The 23,020-nt window shown below is 37.2% G+C and overlaps 2 protein-coding genes across 3 annotated transcripts in view; both read right to left on the bottom strand.

The window, feature by feature from the left end:
* LOC121425320 (thyroid hormone receptor beta-A-like) overlaps window positions 1-10,615 on the bottom strand; it is a 44,453-nt gene extending 33,838 nt beyond the window's left edge. The window contains exons 1-2 of the mRNA XM_041621353.1: window positions 10,198-10,615; window positions 59-118 (exon numbers count right to left, since the gene is read on the bottom strand). Of these exons, the coding sequence (XP_041477287.1) occupies window positions 59-118; window positions 10,198-10,216 (79 nt within the window). The 5' untranslated portion in view covers window positions 10,217-10,615. The remainder of the gene's footprint in view (window positions 1-58; window positions 119-10,197) is intronic.
* Window positions 10,616-17,133: 6,518 nt separating this feature from the next.
* LOC121425307 (angiopoietin-related protein 7-like) lies at window positions 17,134-22,744 on the bottom strand. 2 transcript variants are annotated; one of them, XM_041621341.1, is made up of 7 exons: window positions 22,596-22,744; window positions 22,046-22,115; window positions 21,403-21,585; window positions 20,352-20,504; window positions 19,423-19,811; window positions 18,929-19,140; window positions 17,134-17,901 (listed from the first exon to the last, which is right to left on the bottom strand). In XM_041621341.1, exons 1-7 carry the CDS (start codon window positions 22,596-22,598, stop codon window positions 17,646-17,648), a joined length of 1,266 nt encoding a protein of 421 aa, XP_041477275.1. In that variant the 5' UTR covers window positions 22,599-22,744; the 3' UTR covers window positions 17,134-17,645. The 2 variants fall into 2 exon arrangements, with proteins under 2 accessions (XP_041477275.1, XP_041477270.1); XM_041621336.1 differs by lacking the exon at window positions 22,596-22,744 and having other exon boundaries at window positions 22,046-22,180.
* Window positions 22,745-23,020: the final 276 nt, after the last annotated feature.

The raw sequence follows: 23,020 nt of genomic DNA, 5'->3' as shown, positions 1-23,020 counted from the left end.
AATTTTTCTACAAATTGACTGGGATGGAAGGAGTTGATGAAAAAATCCAACTACTTACTAGTACTCTTTTCTTGACCATCTGGCTGTCCTTCACCTATACCGCTATGTATGCTCTCTCCTGGGCCAAAGAAAGAAAAAAATATATAAAAAATGATTAGGCCTCAACATTAAAAGTTAAATACATGTACACCAAAAAAACATTGTATATAAAACAGATGATATGAAAAAGAAAGTTAAATGATTTATTGTATATCATGCATACATGTAAAGAATACTGATGACATCACCAACTAACCACTCCTTTACATGATACATATACTCATCCCCCCTCATTATGTAGAACCTAGGATGCAGATTTATTCCCCCATGAATAATTGTAACCTAATAGGCGGTGCTGCACCATCCCAAGTTTGCTCTATCTCGAGATTTTAGCCCGATCGGCCCTCTTCGCGATTAATCTCAAGATTCAAGAAACCCCGTCTCCACCATCGCAAGAAGAGCGATTCCTGCTCAAGCGAGGCATCGATGCATTATGGTCTGATGCCGTGGATAAATAATCCAGAGTGCATCTGCACCTACGAATTAGCGCGATAATTCGTAAAGCAGCGCGCTATTTTGCAAATAATCCCAAGTTGACTTGGGATTGCAATCTCGAGATTAATCCTACGAACTAGCGCGATAATTGCGTCTCCATTGCAAATAATCTCGAGATTGTTCAGATCAGGATAATTTGCCGGAACAGAAATAGCGCGCTAATTTGAAAACTCAGGATCTTGCAGACGGCCTTATTGTGATTCAATCAAACGCGTCTTTGCTGTACATATTCTACTTGTTTATAGTGAGCATGTGAAACCATTATATTTCCTGTGATGTACATATTTTGTTTTGTAAAAAATAAGCAACAAAACTTTACATGGTATAGTGTTTTTTTTTCATTCATATCTTCTAAATTACATGAAGCAGGGGTGTGAACAGAAAAGTGCTACTTCATGTGGTTGGTGTTTGTCTTGTTTTGTACATTGATTACCAGATCATAACATCTTTAGATAACACAGGATGTATTTTGAAGTCAAAATAAAGATGGAAATATTAGGGACAAATATTCTTCATGTTGGCCTAATCACTTCTACTGCTGATAATTTTCTGAATACTATGGAAATATGGAATGAAACAAGGTTACTTTTAGGACTGACACCATTCTAATTTGAAGTTTTTCAAATGTTTGGTCAAAGCACATTCCCATCATTCAACTATAACAAAGGTCCCACTTTTATTTTTAAATGGGGGCTGATAAAGGATGGGTACAAATAAGAATATTTGCTATTTGCGTTGAACAACGCCTCAGAGTTTCGCGAAAAGTATGAAGCAAAAAAAAACAATAGTTTTTCCCTGCAGTAATCTATAAAAAGTGAGCAAAAATATTGAAAGCAAAAAGAAAATCCCACAAGCGCACATGACCTCGGCAGCATTGTGCATTTAGCAAGCAAGTTATGCGCGTATTTCACCTTCATTTTTTTACTGAGCACAAATAACTGAATCGTATTGTGACGTCACCTCCTAAAGCCGTGCAACGGTACATTTTGGTGGTACGTCTTGTGTGCGACGGTACGAATGTTCGACATTCTGCTTCCTATTTGCTCGCATACAAGCTAAGTAGGTGTACGTTGTACAACTGCTGTTGTTTCAAACAACATACAAGCTGGTTTGCCACTGAAAAAAAAATACAAAGCCTAGTTCATATCCATATAAGAACAGTAAATATACCAGTCAAAAGGCGGATTTGAAATAAATTAAGTATCACAGTTCCATGATTCAGATAAAGCATGCATGTAGGGTCTATTTGAAGGTTATGAATAGCAAATCAAACTAATTCTTGCGAAATCGAATAAAGCTGGATATACTCTCTGACCAGCTGCTGATCATACCCTCTTTATGGGGAGATTTCATGTAAGGGGTCTGAATTGTTAGACTAAACATAACATCATTATCACATTGATGGTAATGTGTACATACAAAGAGGAAGGAAATGTCCTTGAATCCGTTCATTCAGGTCACATACATATACATGGTCTCTGGCCCCACAGGGTGAATGATTTCCTCTCCACACAAAGAGCATTCCAATGTTATATAATCACTTCCAAGAATGAACTGTCCACATTGATTACTGTGCCCTGAGAATATAATCAAGGCCTGTCCCAGAAACTCATAAACCAATAATATTACCCACTAAAATAAACAAACATACATAACTCCATATGATACATGTACAAGTAAAACCCCTAGCTATGAAATACTGTACTGGTCATGTATTCAGAGACTGAAAATTGGGATGTACAAATGTGTGACTATCATGACCCTTGATGGAAAGTTATGTTATGATTTGTAATCTATGAAATGAACTTCATCCTTCTTGAAATTAAACAACATAAACAGTAAAAGTGCAAGGCATAACTTTATAGTGGTTGAGTGACCATGTTGTATTTTCAATATTCCCCTCAAAGTAGGCTACATTGCATAAATGGGTATGTCCTATCATGGACCTACCAGCAAGGTCCATGGTATTATAAAGACTGTTATGGTAACTGTGGGTGATGTTTGAAATAAGTAAGAAATTTTTTTTTTGTGATTTAAAATAAAATCAGTTGTGGCTTATTTGTTTCTCCTTGGTAGAAACAGTATCTCAAGTAACTTACAGGATATAGAGTTGATGTCACTATTTCTTTTGTTTTTATTGTTTCAATTCATTACACAATATTTCAATTTTCACAGATTTTACAATAAGGACTATTGCATATTGCTTGTGCCAAAGAGGGTGAAACAAAGGTAATTCCACATATTCAGGAATAAGGAATGAAACTTTGTTTCTCATGACAATGAGGAGAAAATTGATATATTCCATATTTCATATAACAAAATATAAGAGAAATAGTGAGTGGCCTGCAGCATCGGTTGCCTTATTTGCATACGTACCAGGATGTGCATTTAACTGTTTTGTGAAATTAAGCAAATCTACAATATCATAACTTTCTTATTTTACATCCGATTTTGATGAGATTTTCAGTGTTATGCTTGTTTTAATTTTCTCCTTTTATTCCAATCACATTTTGTTGGGGCGGACTTGTCCTTTAAGTTAAGGCAAAATAATATTCAGTAACAACATTTGAAAATGTGTTACATGTAGCTGCTCCACCCTTAAAGTTGTAAAATAGAATATCATGACAATGAGGAGAAAATTGAAATATTCCATATTTCATATAACAAAATATAAGAGAAATAGTGAGTGGCCTGCAGCATCGGTTGCCTTATTTGCATACATACCAGGTAGGTGTTTCATAAAGCTGATCGTAAGTTAAGAGCGACTTTAAGAACGACTGGTGATCCTTTCCTGTGGTAAATGGTATATTCATTGGACATGTTGGAGATGGTTTAGCGCGTAAGAAAGGATCACCAGTCGTTCTTAAAGTCGCTCTTAACTTACGAACATCTTTATGAAACGGGTCCCAGGATGTGCATTTAACTGTTTTGTGAAATTAAGCAAATCTACAATATCATAACTTTCTTATTTTACATCCGATTTTGATGAGATTTTCAGTGTTATGCTTGTTTTATTTTCTCCTTTTATTCCAATCACATTTTGTTGGGGCGGACTTGTCCTTTACATGTAAGTTAAGGCAACATAATATTCAGTAACAACATTTGAAAATGTGTTAGCTGCTCCACCCTTAAAGTTGTAAAATAGAATATCAAATATCAAAGTATGCAAACAAACTTCTGATGCAGGGGGGGGGGGGGAGCTTGGCAGACTTGGCGACAAGGAGGATTACATGTAAAATGACTGCTATTGAATTTATTAGAATGAGATCATCAGAAGGTTAAAAAATTAGGTATCTTCTGCAATGCAGTGCATCTTTTTTTACACTAGAAGTTACACACAGGGCTGATAGGTCTTGAGGGGGACATCAAATAGGTTGCCTGCAACAGATTCATATTGGCCCGAGTTTTTAGATGAAGGCAATATGGTTCTTTTTAAAAGGGATGCTCTGGGATGAAAATATTCATATCTAAAGAAATAGAGTAAAATTCATGGAGCAAAATGCTGAAAATTTAATCAAAATCTGATGACTTACATAGCAAAGTTATTGAATTTTAGAATTTAGCAGTATATTGTGAAAACAGTTAGAAATGCATATTGTCCTCATCTCATGAATATTTATGAGTCATAAATATTCATTAGATGAGCTGATTACACCCCACTTTAATTCTTCTTATATTATCATATGAAATCACAATTGTTTCATCTTTTCATACATGTGTGAATGATATGTCTCCCATGTAATGAATGAAATTGGTTGCAGCAATGAATATCCCCCCAAAATAATCAGTTGTGAGTCCAAATTTTTTGGTTCAGGAAGGAAAACAATTAACCTAATTTCATATAACAAAATACAAAAAAGTGGGGATATGACATCAATTTGCTCATTGAATATTCATGAAGACATGCACAACTGTTTTACCAGAATAATGCAAAGCTTTAAAATACCATAGCTTTGCTATTTGCTACATTTATTTAGATATAAATATTTTCAGCGCATGTTCCATGAAAGAATAGCCAGTCAATATCAATATCATTATTACCTATAGCTGTATAATGTTAAATTCAAGCTATCATTTGGAAAATTTTATATGCCTGTTTGCCTATCACTACTTCTGATAACAAGTGATTCATGAACTTGGCTATTAAAGTAATCCTTGCTAATAAACAATTGTGACATAAATCGTTACCACACAATCGCGCTTTATCTTTGCACATCATGCATGGTGCGCACATACACTTAAGCGTATGATGTACAACACGTACAGCGTATGATGTACAACGCATAAGGTCATAATTTGCATATACTGAAAATAAGAAATAAGCCATCAAAATCGGTTCCTACTGCGCAAGTGCACTAGCAGAAATATGGCTTATGTTGCCCTCGGGTTTTGGACAGTATTCCCACGGGCAAAGCCCAGGGAGGGCATTATTGCAAATGTTTAACTCATTTCATTAGTCTCACATTGAAAGTAGCGAGCGAAATATGACAATTATTTATCTGCTAAAAATGTCTTGCATTATTGTTGTATAAAGCAGGGAATTGCCCCCTTTCTGCAGGCCTATAATACAGAATATGACATGGCCTCACTGGATCAATAATGCTTGTCTGACTAACAAAAAAGCAAGCTGAACTTATCTATTAACAGAGAGGTCTTTCATGCAAATAAGATTACATAATCACAAGAGAAGTGTAGTCTTGCTCACCCAGATCTCCTCTACTCAACTAGGGGGGTGTGGCATCATTCAATGGACTGTTTTCTAATCCCTGTTTAATTGGTTATACATCTCATGTATTGTGTTTTTTAATGATAATTAATATTACACACCAAATATTTAGGACATTAAACTAGTGACTGATTCAGCTAGTCAGCTACAGTCTACATGATTAGCTTACTTGTTATGGTACCCCCCCCCCCCGAGCTCCCTGGAAGCTATACACTTAACTGCAAAAAAGACCTACAATGCAACCTAAAACTAGAATACTTGGGAAACAAGTCCTGCTACATACTGTGAAGAATTGGGCATTAGCACAGTATTGAAGTATACTAAATAATCTTTTCTCCCCTTCGACTCCAACAAAACATTTGTCCATTTCACAGATCAAATATAATTACTTGCGATGAAATTGGAAGTCTCAAATGAACTAGAACAGCTGTGAAGACCACTGACCAATGTAAGGCAAAGGTCTGAAGAGGGAGACTAGTAGAGAGTAGCATGTCTCATCTCTGAACAAAGCCCTCAAAGCCACCTTCTTAGCATCTTGTACTAGGACCACAGCCAGTCATCAGGCTTTGCACAGTGTACAAAGGGGATTGTGGTCAAAGTGATGGCTATAAAGAAGATCCTCTACTAATCTTGGACTAATTGTCTAATCAAGTCCAGTCTGGCCCTTTGTTGTCTTACCCTCACTTGGGGTCAAAGGATTATGATTGGGTCCCTATCCTGGCCCAGGTCATGTTCAGGTCATGGCTGGAATAGCGATAGTCCAGTACTAGGCCTGTCTGTTGACACATACAATGGAAATGTTTTGCAATGCTGACTACACAATATGTAAAACATCACTTTATTTATTATAGGCCTATGTGTTATATTTAATCACAGAGAAGGCCTATAATTAGTTCAATTTGACAATAAAAAATTGACTTGCATACATATTCATCATGCTACTCTTTCCCTTTTGATATAGGCCTAAATTGAACAAATCATGTCTTTGAATATAAAATAATAAAGCCTATAAGCATTTATCCACAATTGAAATTTACTAGACAAAAATTGTTGCTAACGAATGGATTACATACAGGTAAGTTGGCCCATATATCTCAGGTATAGCCTAAGTAGAGCATAGGCCCACATATGAATAGGTGGTGACATGCAACTATAGTCTGTTCAAGATGTTTATGTTGAATGATAGGTTTGAACTCTTATCTTTTTAAAATTAACACTGTGTATGCATATGACTAAGCCCCACATGGAAAAGTATTGCAAATTGTGTTTTTCTGTCATTCCCTTTCTGTAATGTTATTATTAACTTCATTCATCACTTTTGGTGCCTCTAGCTTTTAATCAAAATTGAAATGAATGTAAAAATCATTTTCTTTTCACCAACAAAAAAATCCCAACAAGTGAAGGGGAAAAAGATTCTTCTATGCTCCATGTTCAAAATAAAAATCACCATACAGTTCATTCTCTCAGGATGTTATCGTGCAAAATCAGATGACTGACCATAACATGGAAATGGAAGAAAATAATGACCATAACCATATTTAGCATTCTTGGAAACAAATTCAATGTTAGTAGACCACACTGGTCAAACCTGAGACATAATGAAACAAACAAACTCTCTGTTCAATTTCCTACTGGATGGACTCAAAGCATCCACCTGCCCTATACAGTCTTGATATTCACACCTTTGATGAAATTCTGGAAACTTGACAAAATATAGTGATTCTAGGTGGTTGTAAATTGCTCTGACAAAAAGTGAATGGGGTTTAATAATGGTAACAAGTTGGTTGAATTTCACTTGATGTTTTCTAGCCTAAAATCTGTACAAAAATGTCAAAAACTCTATCGTCATTGTTTTGTCAACAAGTAAGACTGGGAAGCAGACTATGGAGTGTACCCATCAACCTTGTAATAATAAGCTCCAGAGTCCATCACCTTCCTCATTGCATAACATTGCATCACTAAGCAGATTACAATTGGCTGTTGAGTTGCCAGCCACACTTCACATGACCTGGGTTGTCCCTACAGCTTGGAGGGGGCCCTCACCATACTCAGCAAACAAGGGGCCTTGAATCAGAGGAGATCTTATACTAGTCTCACATAACAGACCATGTTGGTGGTATTATATATCATTCGGTATGATCAAGGAGATATCACCTCCTTGGTATGATATGGCCATCATTCATTGATCTTGACTATAATTTGGCCAGCCACTACATACAATCTCATGAAAAAAAATGAAGTGGTTAATACTGAAATAAAAAATAGGTAGGCCTACAATGTAATAAAAAGTTCTTTCTGATGATTTTCCAAAGTGGCATCATACATATTGCAGTTTCAAAATAATAATGTAATCTCCAGAGGAAATATCGCAAAATATCTATACATCTGTCATGTCTATTATTGTAAGTCATGAAAAATCAAATATAAAAAAAATCTTAATAAAAAAAATAGTTTTTTTTTAAACTTCTGATTATTACAATGGTTGTTTTTATTTCCTGTAAAATCAATGTAAACACTTTTTTAAAAACAATTTAGGCCTCAGCTGAGTACCATAGAACCTACTGTATACCCTGGAAGGCATGTCTGTCCACTACTTGGGACTGAGAATTGAATTATGAAATTCGGGCTTATATTACGAGATGTACCACAAATGTACTACTATTTTTTACTGTTAATAATGGGCTGAATCAAATCACAACTTGCTTTGCATTTCTTATAACTGATATCATATAGGTCTAATATTACCTTTGTGAATTGTGTAGCAAGACCAGTGCATTGTCAATTTTTTTTAGCCAATACTACAATAGCCAATTTGAAATATAATGATTCCTGTACTCAGTGTACTGCAAGAGTAACAAGTATTAAAAGACAAACTTCATGGCTACTTTAGTCAAAGGACTACTTCATATTTTTTTACAGCAACTGCTTGATTTGGGACAATTTCATTAACATTATTCATCCAACAAGTTGTCGGGTCTGACAACTTTCCTTGGTTTCGATTGGTCAGACAGGGTCCATGGTCAGACTGTTACTATGGTACATTGTAATTGTCAGATAAAATATGAGACAAGTCTTTCATGAAATGCTCCCCAGTTCCTCGTATGTTTTTCTCCCCTTGTCTCTCTCTCTCTAGCTACCACATTCAAAGCATACAAGGTCGGGAAGGTAGATTTTACATATGAATAATATAGGCATAACAGGCATCTAGGCCTACACACAGTGGTGTACCATGGGTCATGGCATTGGGGGAGGGGCACCAGCAAAAATTTTGAGTCATTTAGTGAGCACGCGAAGAGCACTCAGTTGCTAGGTATACTGACCTAATAGAGACATTTTAAGGACAGTGACATTAAACTGATATGTATCTCACTGATCGAATGCGAAGCGCGAGCTGAAAATTGTATTCAGACCTAAAAAGGGACATCATAAGCAAATTTTTGTTATCATGATACGTACCTGTCTCGCTAAACAAACATTACAAGCCTGAAGCGTGAGCTAAAATTTTTGTACAAACAGCGACATTTTAAGAACTGTATTTTAGGAATCAATTAAGAATATCTCACCATACTCATCTAATGCGAGTGCCAAGCACTTGCTGATTTTGTTTGAATTACATTTGAACACAGGACACACTTGTGGTCATTGTAATCAAGATTAACAATTACATCTCACTAAAATCAAATATTGAGAGCACAAGCTGAAAATTTAGGAAATTCAGACCTGAAGAGGGGCATTTTAAGACTTCACAAAGACCATACGTATTTCACTAATCAAATGATGCGAGCGCAAAGTGCGAGCTGAAATTTTTGATATTCAGATCAGAAAAAGGGACATTTTAAGGACTGATTTTAGGAATTCATGAAGAGCAGACATATTTCACCAATCTACTAATACGAACAAACGTACATGTATAAGCACGGACAGGAAATGTTTTATATTAAAGACCTTAAAAAGGGGCAATAAGTCACTTTAAGTAGTCATGAAAAAGAGGCATACGTCACTACATAAAACAATTAAAAACCCTAAGTGTGAGGAAATATATTTGGTGTATATTGACTTGATTCGACAATGTCAGGTCTCTCAAATATACTTGAAAACTGGTGTTCCAAAACTTTTTTTTAATCTATTATATCTCTAAACAGACAATGCGAGCACCAGGAGCAATGATAAGCCCTGAGCAAATTATGTTTCATCAAGTTATAAAAAAAAAGTTTATGTAAAATATACAGCAACATAAGAAATTATAATACGTTTCTCTTCCTTTCTCCCTCTTTTTCTCCTCTTCCCCGTTTTTTTTTTTGCCAGCTGATAGTTACGCCACTGCCTACACAATTAACATGATTAAGCCAGTCACTATGTGAAAAAGAATAGATGAAGAGTAAAATACTTTTATCAGGCAATCGCCACAGAACTCCACAATCAGATGAAACAGAAGGTTGATATTGTTTACATTTTTAACTGTGCATCCAAAAATGCCCAATCCTACATTCATAACAAGAAATATGTACTATGTGCAATACTCCCGTGCAATACTCAGCTGTCTCAACAATTATTAATATATATGCATCTCCATTTTAAAGTACAACTTCCTTTTCTCTCTCTCTTTATTAATGTTGTTACAATGTTGTCAAACCACATTTACAGCAACTCGGCTCGTTTGCACATTGCTTCATCATGTCAAGGACACAATACATCGCCGTCCTTGAATAAGGACAACACATTAAACACGAACAGTATTCTCTTGCGCACTTTATTTCTCGGTTCTGGGATCGATTTATAGTCTGGATCTAGAGCCTGCCTCGATCATGACATATGAAGTAAATTGTAAGATTCAAAGCAATTATAAACCTATTGACTTATTATGTTACCACACTCACCGAACTTAAACTTCGACATCTTGACTTTCCACCGATTCGCCAATCCGCTAGGAATAGTAGGATGCCTTCTTTCAATTCAAAACTTGTAGTAGTAGTACTAGTACAGCTTGTCTGATAATGAGCAAGGGAGAGTGACCGCCTAAATTCAGAAACCAAGAAAAATCACGCAGTTCCACAGACGGAAGAATAAATGTTCAAATTATTTCTCTCTGGTCTGATTCTGTACATCTAGGGAGCATAGAGTCGAAAAGATTTTAGTATTTTGCATTTCAGTTTCACCACGGTGACGGTGCATCCATCTCAGAACGTCTCTCACTTTTCTTGGCCGACTTTTCAGGTCAAGCTCGCTCCAGCAGATTTTATGGTACTCTCTCCGAGCTTGAGTGAGCACCCACCACCCCCATCCGTTTACCGCTGTCAAAATCCACTAATTGCGAGGATATCGATGAAGACGTGTCCATTTTCAACGGAAATATCCTTTGAAATTTACACTTTTTTAGTTTATATTATTTCATCCTGGTATTTTTATTCGATTTAAATATATGATTAGATTGCTAGTTTGTGCGTATATGCCCTTTTTAAAAATATTTTTTTTGTGTGTATTTACATTTCGAACAATTTATTTTTCGCTCATCGTCCCTCAATTCTTCGACACCCCCTTATCAGAGCGCAAATGAATCCGACCAGTCGGTTTCGAGTCGTATAATCATGGCCCGAAAGGTTGTGTTGAGGTCAATTCCCTATTACGTAAGCTTACGTAAAAGCCTTACGCTCGGTTAACGCAGAGTGAACCTGGCATAGTCTTGAAATGCAGGCTGCTATTCAAGAAATGTGAACCTACTACCGACTGGTCTAGCCAGGGAATTTTACTTCACATCTATAGCAAACCGACGGCGAAATGATATCCCAGTATGTTTTGATAGGCGGTGAGCAAAGTGTCATTATTTTTTTCTTTTTTCAATGGGAAAATATATAGATTCAAGACTCAGAGCTTTATCTACTTTTCTTCCTCATCCACTATTCTTCTTCCTTTCTCGACAAAGCCATGCACCTTGGCTTCTGCCCGGGGGGGGGGGCGGAGCAAAGTTGAAAGGGGGAGGGGGCACAGGGAAAAAGACACCTTTTCTTTCAAAAAGGGCAATATCAAACATGGCCTTATGCATAAATTTTTCATTGGGGGGGGGCAGCACGTATAATTTTTTTTTGAAAAAAAAAACTTGAAAGCGAGGCGCGTTTGCATTTGAAATTGATGGATTTTGTGCATACTTTTGCTGAATTTTGTGAAATTTGCAGTAGAAAATGTAAGTTTCAAAATTTCGGGGGGGGGGCAACTTATCTGATATGGAGAACAGGCACCTATGAGAAGGCAAAAAGGCACTCGTTAACACATAAAACAGGTTCTTCTTAGTTGAAAGGGGTACAGAACGCGTTCGTGGGGGGCACTTTCCTTAGGTAAACAGGGGCACTGAACGATACGAGAAAGCAAATGGGCACTTGCTCGGAAATAAAACGGGTCCTTCTCAGGTGAAAGAGGCACAGAACACGTCAATGAGGAGGCATTTTTTGAGAAAAAAATGGCACTAAAATTATACTAGAAAGGGCACTTCGGGACACCCGTAAAACGGGTCCTCTTCCGATGAAAGGGGCACAGTACACGTTCATGAGGGGAGGGGGGCATTTTTCTTGCGTTAAAAAGGGCACCTTTTCAGTGATTTAAAAAGTGGGGGAAGCGATTTTGCCCCTCCCTGCATATCATCATCATCATCAACGCCGTCATCATTATCAGCATCATCATCATCAACACCGCCATCATTATATCATATTACACCGAGTTTTTTTTACCTGAGGACTGCTAAGAAAGCACGAATGCCTGTGAGCAAGCAACCAGGGGACTTACGGCTTAAGGTCATCTCCGAGGGTCCTGGTAATGAGGATAAATGCCTTACCAAAATCATCGTCATCATCATCACCACCACCACCACCATCATCATCATCACTATCGTCACCATCATCATCATCACCACCAACGCCATCATCACCAAATATTTTAAAAAGCAAATTCTAATATAAGTAATGTATTTTGAACTCCTATTTCAATTGAAATCTGCTATAGATTGCTATGTTGTATAATAGATCGTACAGGATAGCGACATACCGATATCTAATAAAAAAGGAGAATTTTAAAAATATCGTCTGATTGTATTGAACATCAAATTGGGCCAACACTATTGAAATTTCGTATTGCATGTATTGTTTTACTGAAAGTGAGACTATTGAACAGATACACACAAACACCAATTTTTCATAATTTCTATGCACGTCCACATGATTTGAAGAAAAGATGTGATGACATTTTTGCCGGGTTATTGCCAATTCGCCTAATGCCAATTCGTCCAATTGCCAACTCGTCTACTATCATTTGATCTACCATCAGTACGTCCACTCACCACGTGGTCTACTTTCATTTAATTTAATGCCATTCCGGCTATAACCAGTTGGTCCAACTGCCATTTAGTCTACCATTTGGTCTAATTGGAGTAAATTGTGCAAAATGAGTGAAAAGAAAATGGTTATTTATTACACCAACTGCATTTATTAGACAAAATGGTCATAGAATAACTGGTGATTAGACGAAATGATTGGAGCAAATGGTTATTAATATTTATTGGACCAAATGGTTGTTAGACGAAATGTTGATGGACGGACATGTGGTGAGTGGACGTGTTAGCAGTGGACGAATTGGCAATTTACAATTTTTGAGGTTCTTGTTATTGTTGGTTGGGTTCAGGCTTCTTGCAATAGAAACCGATATGTGAGTCCAAACTCCTTCTATCGCAACCAGATACAATCAAATCAAATGAAGCACAGAATAATAAAAGCGGTTACACGGTCAACGATTTTTTTTAATTTAAACTTATTCAAATCAATATCTTTTATATTCATATCAAAATACAATAAATTAGACTTGATGTGAAAGAGAGTTATGTATATAATCACTTGACAACAAATTAGGTAAATGGTCGTAACTTGTATTTTGTAAAGGGGTTTAAAGACTTATATACAGTGCGTATCAAAAAAGTTTACACTTTGAAAAAACCCTGGGAATTCAGAAATATACAACATGTGGGTAATATTTTCACATGTAATTGTGGGTCTCATCTATCTAATGAAAGTTACAATTTTGACAGAATCTTACACTTGAGTGAGCACTGTCCATTGTTGTATAGCTCGCGGAAATCTGTTTGCGAAGAAATGCTCGTTTTCACGCTGTGTCAATCTCGGGGGGGGGGGGCACTTCCATTCACGAGTGGATACCATGCGCGACCATGGGGTCTCGAAAAGCACCCTAAACACGTAATTTCCATATTCTGAAAATGCACCCCTTAACAAGTATTGGCGTGTGAAACCCTACCCTTAACAATTATTGGAAACAAATCGATACTCTTGGCAAATATTCCCTGAAATGAACCCCTAAACAAGTACATGAATGTTTTATTGTTACGGGTCCTTTGGTTGTCGGCTTTACCTTATTTGGTTTAGTACGACCCCACCTTCTACACCTCGCGTAAATAGGACTCTAAACCCCGGGGGGGCCACTTACATTGACGAGTGGATACCATGCGCGACCAAAAAAACACGTAAAAAGGATGTCCTTTTCACGATAGGGCACGTTACGTACGTAACGTGAAAAGGGTGTCAAAAACACAAAAATAGTGAAAAAAGGGTATCTATTTCGCTAGGAAAATTACGTGTTTAGGGTCGAATTTGCGGGGATGATAAAACAAAATTAAAATGTTTTATAAAGGATGTCCTTTTTGCCCCAACACTACGTGTTTAGAGTCCTATTTGCGCGAGGTGTAGAAGGTGGGGTCGTACTAAACCAAATAAGGTAAAGCCGACAACCAAAGGACCCGTAACAATAAAACATTCCTGTACTTGTTTAGGGGTTCATTTCAGGGAATATTTGCCAAGAGTATCGTTTTTGTTTCCAATACTTGTTAAGGGTAGGGTTTCACACGCCAATACTTGTTAAGGGATGCATTTTCAGAATATGGAAATTACGTGTTTAGGGTGCTTTTCGAGATCCCATGGTCGCGCATGGTATCCACTCGTGAATGGAAGTGGCCCCCCCGGGCTCTAAACACGTAGTGTTGGGGCAAAAGGACATCCTTTATAAAACATTTTAATTTTGTTTTATCATCCCCGCAAATTCGACCCTAAACACGTAATTTTCCTAGCGAAATAGATACCCTTTTTCATTATTTTTGTGTTTTTGACACCCTTTTCACGTTACGTACGTAACGTGCCCTATCGTGAAAAGGACATCCTTTTTACGTGTTTTTTTGGTCGCGCATGGTATCCACTCGTCAATGTAAGTGGCCCCCCCCGGGGTGTCAATGGGAAAGGGCGAAATCAACTTAGCCTGCGACACATTTCTCATATATTTCCCTTGCACTTTTAGTCAATTGAAATAAACATGATAAAACGGATACATTCAAGCATTTTATAACAATTTTGCCACCCAAATTGAAATTTCAACACTTAGTAAGAACAACCTTTACCCTCATTTGTGCCAGCTGGATCTGAGGACATAACACATAATTATCTGCACAAAGGTTTATACACAGCAAAAACTGTGGTGTTAACCGGTGCATATAGAGGACCACACCACTTATTTTACACCGGTGTTCAATTCGTGGTGTTAGTTTTACACCTATAGGTGTTATTACAACACCTATGGTTTTACATTTACACTTTTTGGTGTTATGTTCAATCTATAGGGTGTTATTTTAACACCTCAGGGTGTGGTCCTCTATTAATACCAATTGGTGTCAGTTTTAACACCACCGTTTTTCTTATTTCGTTTATTCATCTCACTAATGAACTCGCTGTTCATCCAAGGACAGACTTTAGACCGAACTCGTATTTTCTTCCTTCATGTCCTTAGAGTATGTTTGTTTACATGAATTGAACTAAATTTATTATTAGAGTATCACTGCCATGGCATTCGCCAATATTTGGTTAATAACAAAAAATACAAGGTAATACAAAACAAATATACAATTTGATGAATACAAGCAGATTAATAAAAACATGACATTGTTTCGTTAAAAACTTAAGTCTACTTCCATGGCATGATCACAGAAAAGAGGGATATTCATGCAGGGGAGAAAGGGAGAGTGTGTGAGAGAGAGACATAAGTCATATCTTAATAGCCAAGCTTCTTCTACATCGGTTGTATAAAAGATAAATTTAAAAGGTAAATATTTTATAGCAATATAGGTATATTTACCCAGGGAAGCCAGTTCAGTTCTGAAAACTGTTCTCCAAGCGGGCCCTGCTATCATTATTACCCTGGCTTTAGCTGGGCTTCTCAAGCATTTAAGGAATTTCTTCCCACCGGGTACCCATTCAACTCACCTGGGTTGAGTGCAGCATAATGTGGATAAATATCTTGCTGAATGAAATTACGCCATGGCTGGGATTTTGTATAGTGGAAATAAAATTGTCACGAGAAAAATGCAATTTTCATGACAGTCTGTTATTATCTGGATTTGATGTAAAATATACATTGAAAATTACGCACTTTTCACTAATTTAACAACTCCGAATGATTGTTCAATAGGTTTTGATGAATAAATATGAATAAACAGTTTTGTTTCGTTCCCTGGTAAAGGACAGCAATAGGTAGCGCTCTTGAGGTTTAAATTGATCCAGGGTCCGTGGCCGAGTGGTCTAAGGCGCCTGGCTATACATGGAAAGTCCAGGGTTCGATCCCCGGCCGCGGCACCTCTGCCCGTGAGTAAGGCATTTAATCTACAATGTTCTTTTATCATATTTTGAAATGAATGAAAATGCCAAATGCATTATTGGTAACTAGGTGTGCACTTGTTAAAAAAAGGTCCAGTGTCTTGAAAGCACTTGAAAAAGGGACAATCATTCTGGGGCCCGTCTTAAAAGAGTTGCGATTGTTGCGTTTGATTCGATCAATCACAACTATGGAAAGCCAGCAAAGTCAACATGTAAACATGCATGTTTGTTTAAAAATGTCTAGATATGAATGTATATACATAAATTCATTGATTTATTGACAATTTGATTTGTTCTCCTTTGTTTACAAAGGTAAAATTTCCTGTAGAAAAAAAATATGACACTGATGGATTTCCATGGAGTTACGATTGATTGGATCAATCGTAACTCTTTGAAAGACGGGGCCCTGGACTGGTTTTTCAGTGAGAGGCACCCCATACCAGCTACCATAGGCGTCGATCATGATGGGGGGGGGGGGCAGGGGGCGATCGCCCCACCAATGAAAATATTTCCGCTGATGTGTACAAATAAAATAAGATTGTTCTTTATTTTAAATTGTGGTCAAAATTTTCGCTTTTTAGATTGGAATACAAAAATTTTCAGCTCGCGCTTCGCGCTCGCATCATCTATATAGCAAAACCCCATAGTTTTCATGATTAAATAGGTGAATAGAATGTCCTATTTTTAGATCTGAACCTCAACAGAACTCCCGTTTCGATTTGCAATAATCTTTTCTTGGATATATATCTTGTTCTTTATCAAAAAACGTTCATTAAACATCTATTTTTTAAATCGAAATATCAACATTGTCAGCTCCCGCTTTGCGCTCGCATCTATTGTTCTTTTAGATACCCATTGGTACCAAAAAATGCTTAGAATATCAAGCTTTCAGGTCAGAATAGAAAGAAATTTCAGCTCGCTCTCGGCACTCGCATAATCTGTGTAGTGAGATACATGTATCTACCCTCCTCATGAGTTACAAACAGTACCTTTTTCCATGTCAGTATACTAAAAAAATTCAGCTCGCGCTTCGCGCTCGCATTAACTTGTTGGTGAGATATGTGTCTCTTTCTCATGAGTCATATAAATTTATATATATATATATATATGTATATATAGCGCCTTTGGAACGTTTTCATGATTTTGCACCCCCCCCCCATCTGAAAAATGGATCGACGCCCCTGCCCCTACTCGGATTGGAAAGGATAGGGATGTTTGGCCCGAAAATCAGATACCATACCCTTAAGAACTGAAGTTCTGCATTTTTTTTTTCCTTCGGTGTTGGGGTTGGAGATACAATGAAATGTGGTCATCGAGAACTGACACATAAAATGAAGGGCTTAGGAGCGAGGGAGAACGGGTTCAAGTTGGTCAGGAGTGAAAAGGTTACCGGTTCTACCAGTTATACGAGATTGCCCCCCTCCCCCCTCAAACATGAGGCCCATGTTCGTGTTTATCATGTTGACATGAAATCCATTGTGGATATATCGATCGTTATGAAATATTAAATTACTTATTCCTGTTTTTCAAGTGATTCTCTATACACAATCACTTGGACTACATTGCTTTAAAATCGCTATGTATAAGAACTTCAAAAATTAGGTAGAAGGGAATGAGAACAACATGGATCAATCCGATCATCTTAACTTCATTTCTGTAGCTCTCATATATCTTGAGTCAGGCCAATTCCAAACAATCCCTTTCAAATCATTTTGGAGTCCGTGTACCCCATTCAAGTTGGCTGTATAACAGTTGTTATACCACCACGCCCCTTTGTACTGAAAAGCACAATTACTCGTTCCGTCATTGTCGTAGGTTGAGAAGGCTTGTCCGTTGGCTGCATTTAGCCCTTCTCCTGCAGTACCGGTATATGATGAAAACCCGATTCGGTAGCTTTGTTGAAGATAGTAAATACATACATTAAATTGAAATTAGTATAAGACTATGTAGAACCTTAAAACAGTCATAATTCAAGATTGCGATTGAAGAGAAAATATAATGAAATTATGACTGATGTATCGCACCCGAGGATCGAAGTATCACCACTGTCATATTTACGCCCTACGTTGAAAAATGCTCCGTGTGTAAATATTTTGTAATTCATCAATGTTTTTGTAACGTTATTATATTTCATCTATTTTTTTTCAATTCATTCATTAATATCTTTGTTCATTTACTTTGAAAGAAATTCAAACAAGCATTACATTGAAAATATAATGAACATCAGAATAAAGGGGTACTCCGAGCATGGGCGGAAATCCCAGAGAGGACGTGTCCCCCCTACTCAAAATATTAGGGGGGACACAATATCAAATGCCCCCCATACTATTTTAGGTCTTTGGTGATGCTAAGAAATATATCACACAAAAAATGGAATTAAAACGTGCGTTTTGGGACGAGATGACCTTTTTTTTTGCTTGTCAAATATATTTTCGTCGAAATGACCTTAAATTTTAGATAATAGCCCTTTTTTTTGCTTGTCAAATTTTCCAGACCCTTGTCCCCCCTACTTTTTGGGAGAGATTTCCGCCCCTGACTCCTGGTTGAAAATAATTATATCTAAGTATATTTGTCTAGGGTAAAATTCACCGAGCAACACGACGAAAATTCATCGTTGTTTTTATGCGGATGTACATGTAAATGAATACCACTAGTCAAAATATATGAATAATTAAGACATCAAAGTTGGTGCTTATCTCATTAGATTTTAAACCACAATGTCACTTTAGTACAAAATGACCTTCCTCTGATCATGCGCAGAAAGGAACTACGAACTGGCTTATAGAGAAGACTTTATAGAGGTATTACACAATGATACTTCATTAATAAGCGTAATTTTGACAGCTTTTACAAAATGTAACATTTTCCATACACTCTCTTTATATATAATCATAACGAAGGAAAATTATAAGAACCTTACTTGGTGTTGGTACTTCCAATGCTAAAATTGCCATAATGAGCGTAGAGTTGATTGTTATTGTAATCAACCATATCGATTCTGAGTTCGACTCCATCTTTAGCAAGTAAGTAGAGTTGGTCTAGTCCCAACCAGTATTCGCCCTCGACGTCACCAAATCCACGAACATACTCGGTATAATTGCGGTAAAAATCCACAGATCCGTCATAACGTTTCTGCATGCATATCATTATTGTGAAGGATTTGATATGTGAAAAAAAAATTGTCGAATAGTGAGCGTGCAAGAGAAGGTTGAGTTCAGATACATTGGAATATTTCAGAAAATTGTGAGCGGGCTAAGCGAGCAAGTCTGAATAGAGCGAAAGTTCTTTAAAAAAAAGAAAAGAAAAGGAAAAGGAAAAAAGATGCGATTAAGCAAATATAATTATTGACCATCTTAATTGAACATAAACATCGGATAGATTCATATCACACCGAGAACCTATAGCGGAACGTACCTGGAAGATTGTCCACCCTCCGTTATCGGTGGTCATATCGCAGCAGACATCGGTCAGTCCCACACCGCTAGGAGAGATGGCATAGACACCACTTATTTGATTCCCCATTAAATAGAGCATCTTACACGAATTCACATCTGAAGTTCCCTTTGTTGTGGTTTCAGGTAAAGCCTCCGTAGAAGGAATTGTTGTAGTGTGTGACGAAGTTATAGTCGCATCGTCGGTCGTTTGTTCTGGTGGATTTGTTGAAGAGTCTGTCATTGGGGTCATTGCTTGTTCTGACGAAGCTTCAGTCATTTCAGTTGATCCACTGGATGAACTTTCTGGTGATGTTGTCGAACTTCCTCCACCAGGAGTTTCTTGGGGTGGTGATGCATCCATGGGAGTATCTATACGATTGATTATTATAGTATCGATACGTTTGACATAAAAGAAACAATTACCGATGGGGATTGTGTTGGGACAGAACTTCGTGTAGGAGAAACATTATAGCAAAACATGTCTGGTCCAGAAGAAACATTGATAGTAGTACCATTCTCGATGAGCAGTGGCGGACCGTGACCCGGAGGAGACAAAGCATTGGGGGCACAGCATTGTTCACAAACAATGCTGTCCCCCCCATGCTTTGTCTCCGCCGGGTCACGGTCCGCTACTGTCGATGAGACATTAAAGAAACAATAAAAAAAACAAGATCCATGGTTCAAGAAATGGAAGAAAACTGCACAGGATTGGGTCAATAAAAATCGTGCAAAATCGCGCTACCAAACTGCAAAAGAGATAGTAAGAATGCACGATCTGAAATAAAGGACAAACGAGGAAAATCATTATGGAAGTGTTATCAGACCCTATCACTTTAACCATGGAGCTATTACAGATAAACATGGTCCACGGAATCGAAAAGGGGGTGGGGGCTGGGGGGCTTGTTTTACCATTGGTCGTAGGTTCTGATGGAGTAGTTGAAGAGCCTGACATTGCTTGTTCTGACGAAACTTCAGTTGATCCACTGGATGAAATTTCTGGCGAAGTTGTCGAACTTCCTCCATCGAGAGTTTCTAGTGGTGGCGATGTATCCGTAGGAGTCTCTACGGTATTGGTATGATAATATAAAGACGATATAATAATGCTAATTAAAAAAAATATTTACGGATGGTGATTGTATTTGGGACAGAACTTCCTGTAGTAGAAACATGAGACACATGATCATCATGATGATGGAAGAGAGCAAAAAACATAAACGAATCCGGTCTGGTCGGCCTTTATAGAAGATAGTGTAAAGGCACATATAAGTACTTTTCTCGATAAGACATTTACGAAACACTGTAAAACACGGTCCATGGTTCAAGAAGAGGAAGCAGAATGCTAGGATGCAGCCGGATGCAGTCAATACGAATATCATGGACCTATTCCATGATAATATGAATCGTAAAATCGCTCTTTGCAAAATATACAGTAGGAAAGAACGATCAGAAATAAAGGACCAACAATTTAAGGGGAAACAGTTTATAATGAACCAATGAAGCCTTTAATTAACCAGACACTTTCACAACGCAAAAATGACCATGATTGCGATTTTGTGCATGTAATTCTGCCCCCTTCAAAAACCGTTCCACTGCCAATGAATAACATATAGGCCTACATACGTTTGCGTATTTGGTGCAATAAAAGCAATTTGCTCGGTTACAGTACTGTATAGCATTATAGATACGGGAGGAAGATGCGCCAAATGGCTCGAGGGAACCGGTCATAATTACAGGCCTACCCATCTATAGAAAGTTGAAATGAGCAACTATAATCCAAATAGCCTGGCAAATATTTTTATTTCCATCCTATTCACCAAATGTAATTATTTAGATACAATACCACCCCTAAGCTTACAATAATGATTGTGCGAAATCTTATGACATAAGGGAACATAATTAGGCCTATAGGTCCAAAATATCTGTAGAAGATCGTTTTATGCACCCCGGGTTATGCACTCACCATTTCTTTTTGGTAAAACACAGACAAAATGGCGCCAAGAGGGGAGTTTTATTCCCAGAGCTGGTTCACGATTGTTTGAGGTTGATGCTAATTTTGGAATGAGTTGAATCGATCTCCCTCCAGATAGAGTGATGTTCTTACATGATAAAAGGTCTGGGTCGCAAAGCTCTCTTAATTCAGCAACTGTATTGTAAAAAAAATCGACAAGACGTTTATGCGTTTCCCAGAATATTTCTTTGAAACATGTTAAATATGTACTAAAGTATGAACCCAACTGGAAGTTACAAAAAATAAAAGATAAAAGTGGGATCACAGGATCTATGATCATTCCGAGTCATACTTTAATGTTGAAAATATAGTAAGGACTGGCTATATGTTATAAGACCACATCACATTCTCTTCACATAGATTATACCGCGATTTATAAATCGTAAAAATATTATAAAAAGAAAGTGTATTATTAAAATCAGGGTCACTTTACATTTTTATTGATATTGATATTCTGATTATTATATCTTAGTTATTTTTTCTATGTTTTTTTTCTTTTTTGTCTACAATAATTATGTGATCTGTTTTGTTTGTAATCATGACAATCAATACAAATTTAAAAAAAATAGGGTCAAATTATCAAATTCAAACTTACCACCATGAACGAGACTCACTGGAATGAGGAACAGGAAAATAGGCAGACTCTGTGATGAGCATACGACAGACTGAATGAAGCAAAAAGAGTTATCAATCAAGAATTCCATGACGATTATGATGGACGTAACTGAAAACAAAATCAATTTTCCCTAAATAAATCAAACATTAAAAAAAAATAAGGACTTGTTATCAAGAGTGTATTATAGCTTGCTTACAAAGCTACATGTGACAGAAAGAGAGAGGGGGGGAGAGAGAGAAAGAAAAGGAGAGGGGGGGGGGGGGGGAGAAAATGGAGAGGGGGAGAGAGAGAAAGAAAGAGAGACGGGGAGGGGAGGGCATCGAGGGGGGTGACAATACATGAGTGCAACATTTACAGGCAACTGTTTTAGTTCATTTTTTTCATTGACCAAGAAAGGAAATGGAAAATTGACCTACAGAGTAACAGTAAACATCATGAAACCGTATTATTTTGTGTCCATGATAAATTATGACGGTTATGGAATCTGCGATAATGGTAATAATGATAATAATAGAAAATATAAGCTTACCATGATTACTGATGTTTTTCATGCACCGAGTCCTGAGAAAAGGAAATCCAATAGTTTCGTAAAATGTGAAAGAGGTATAGTTCCCCTCTCAGAAGAATTTGTTCATCTGAATGTACCGTTTTTACCGTGATGATATCAACAATTTATACTGCCTCCCATCGGCTGAATGGGAGAATAATGCCATCGAGCCAAGGACGTTTGCATGAAGGACATAATTATTATAGCTTTCACAAAGAAGTTCATGAATATTATATTTTTCCCGCAATTTCTGGCCTTTGCTATTGATGCTCATCAAATTGGTACATTATAATATGAATATTATATGATATATATTGTCGTGATGGTATGAACGATAATTGTGAACTTTATTTAAAGGTCCGCTTAATTATGGAAACTATTGCTCAAGTTTACCGAGGATTAGAGTC

Source organism: Lytechinus variegatus, chromosome 1 (assembly GCF_018143015.1).
Source record: "Lytechinus variegatus isolate NC3 chromosome 1, Lvar_3.0, whole genome shotgun sequence".
Taxonomy (NCBI): domain Eukaryota; kingdom Metazoa; phylum Echinodermata; class Echinoidea; order Temnopleuroida; family Toxopneustidae; genus Lytechinus; species Lytechinus variegatus.
Note: the sequence above shows the minus strand (reverse complement) of the source record. Positions and strands in the feature narration are given on the sequence as shown.

What these genes read in the sequence shown, in the direction of transcription:
- LOC121425307 (XM_041621336.1), bottom strand. Translation starts at nt 22,154, where the DNA reads ATGGAATTCTTGATTGATAACTCTTTTTGCTTCATTCAGTCTGTCGTA. An exon ending in AGTGAGTCTCGTTCATGGTG is followed by an intron (nt 21,586 to 22,045) that starts GTAAGTTTGAAT and finishes TTTACAATACAG; the next exon opens with TTGCTGAATTAAGAGAGCTT. An exon ending in GAGGGTGGACAATCTTCCAG is followed by an intron (nt 19,141 to 19,422) that starts GTACGTTCCGCT and finishes ATATGCATGCAG; the next exon opens with AAACGTTATGACGGATCTGT.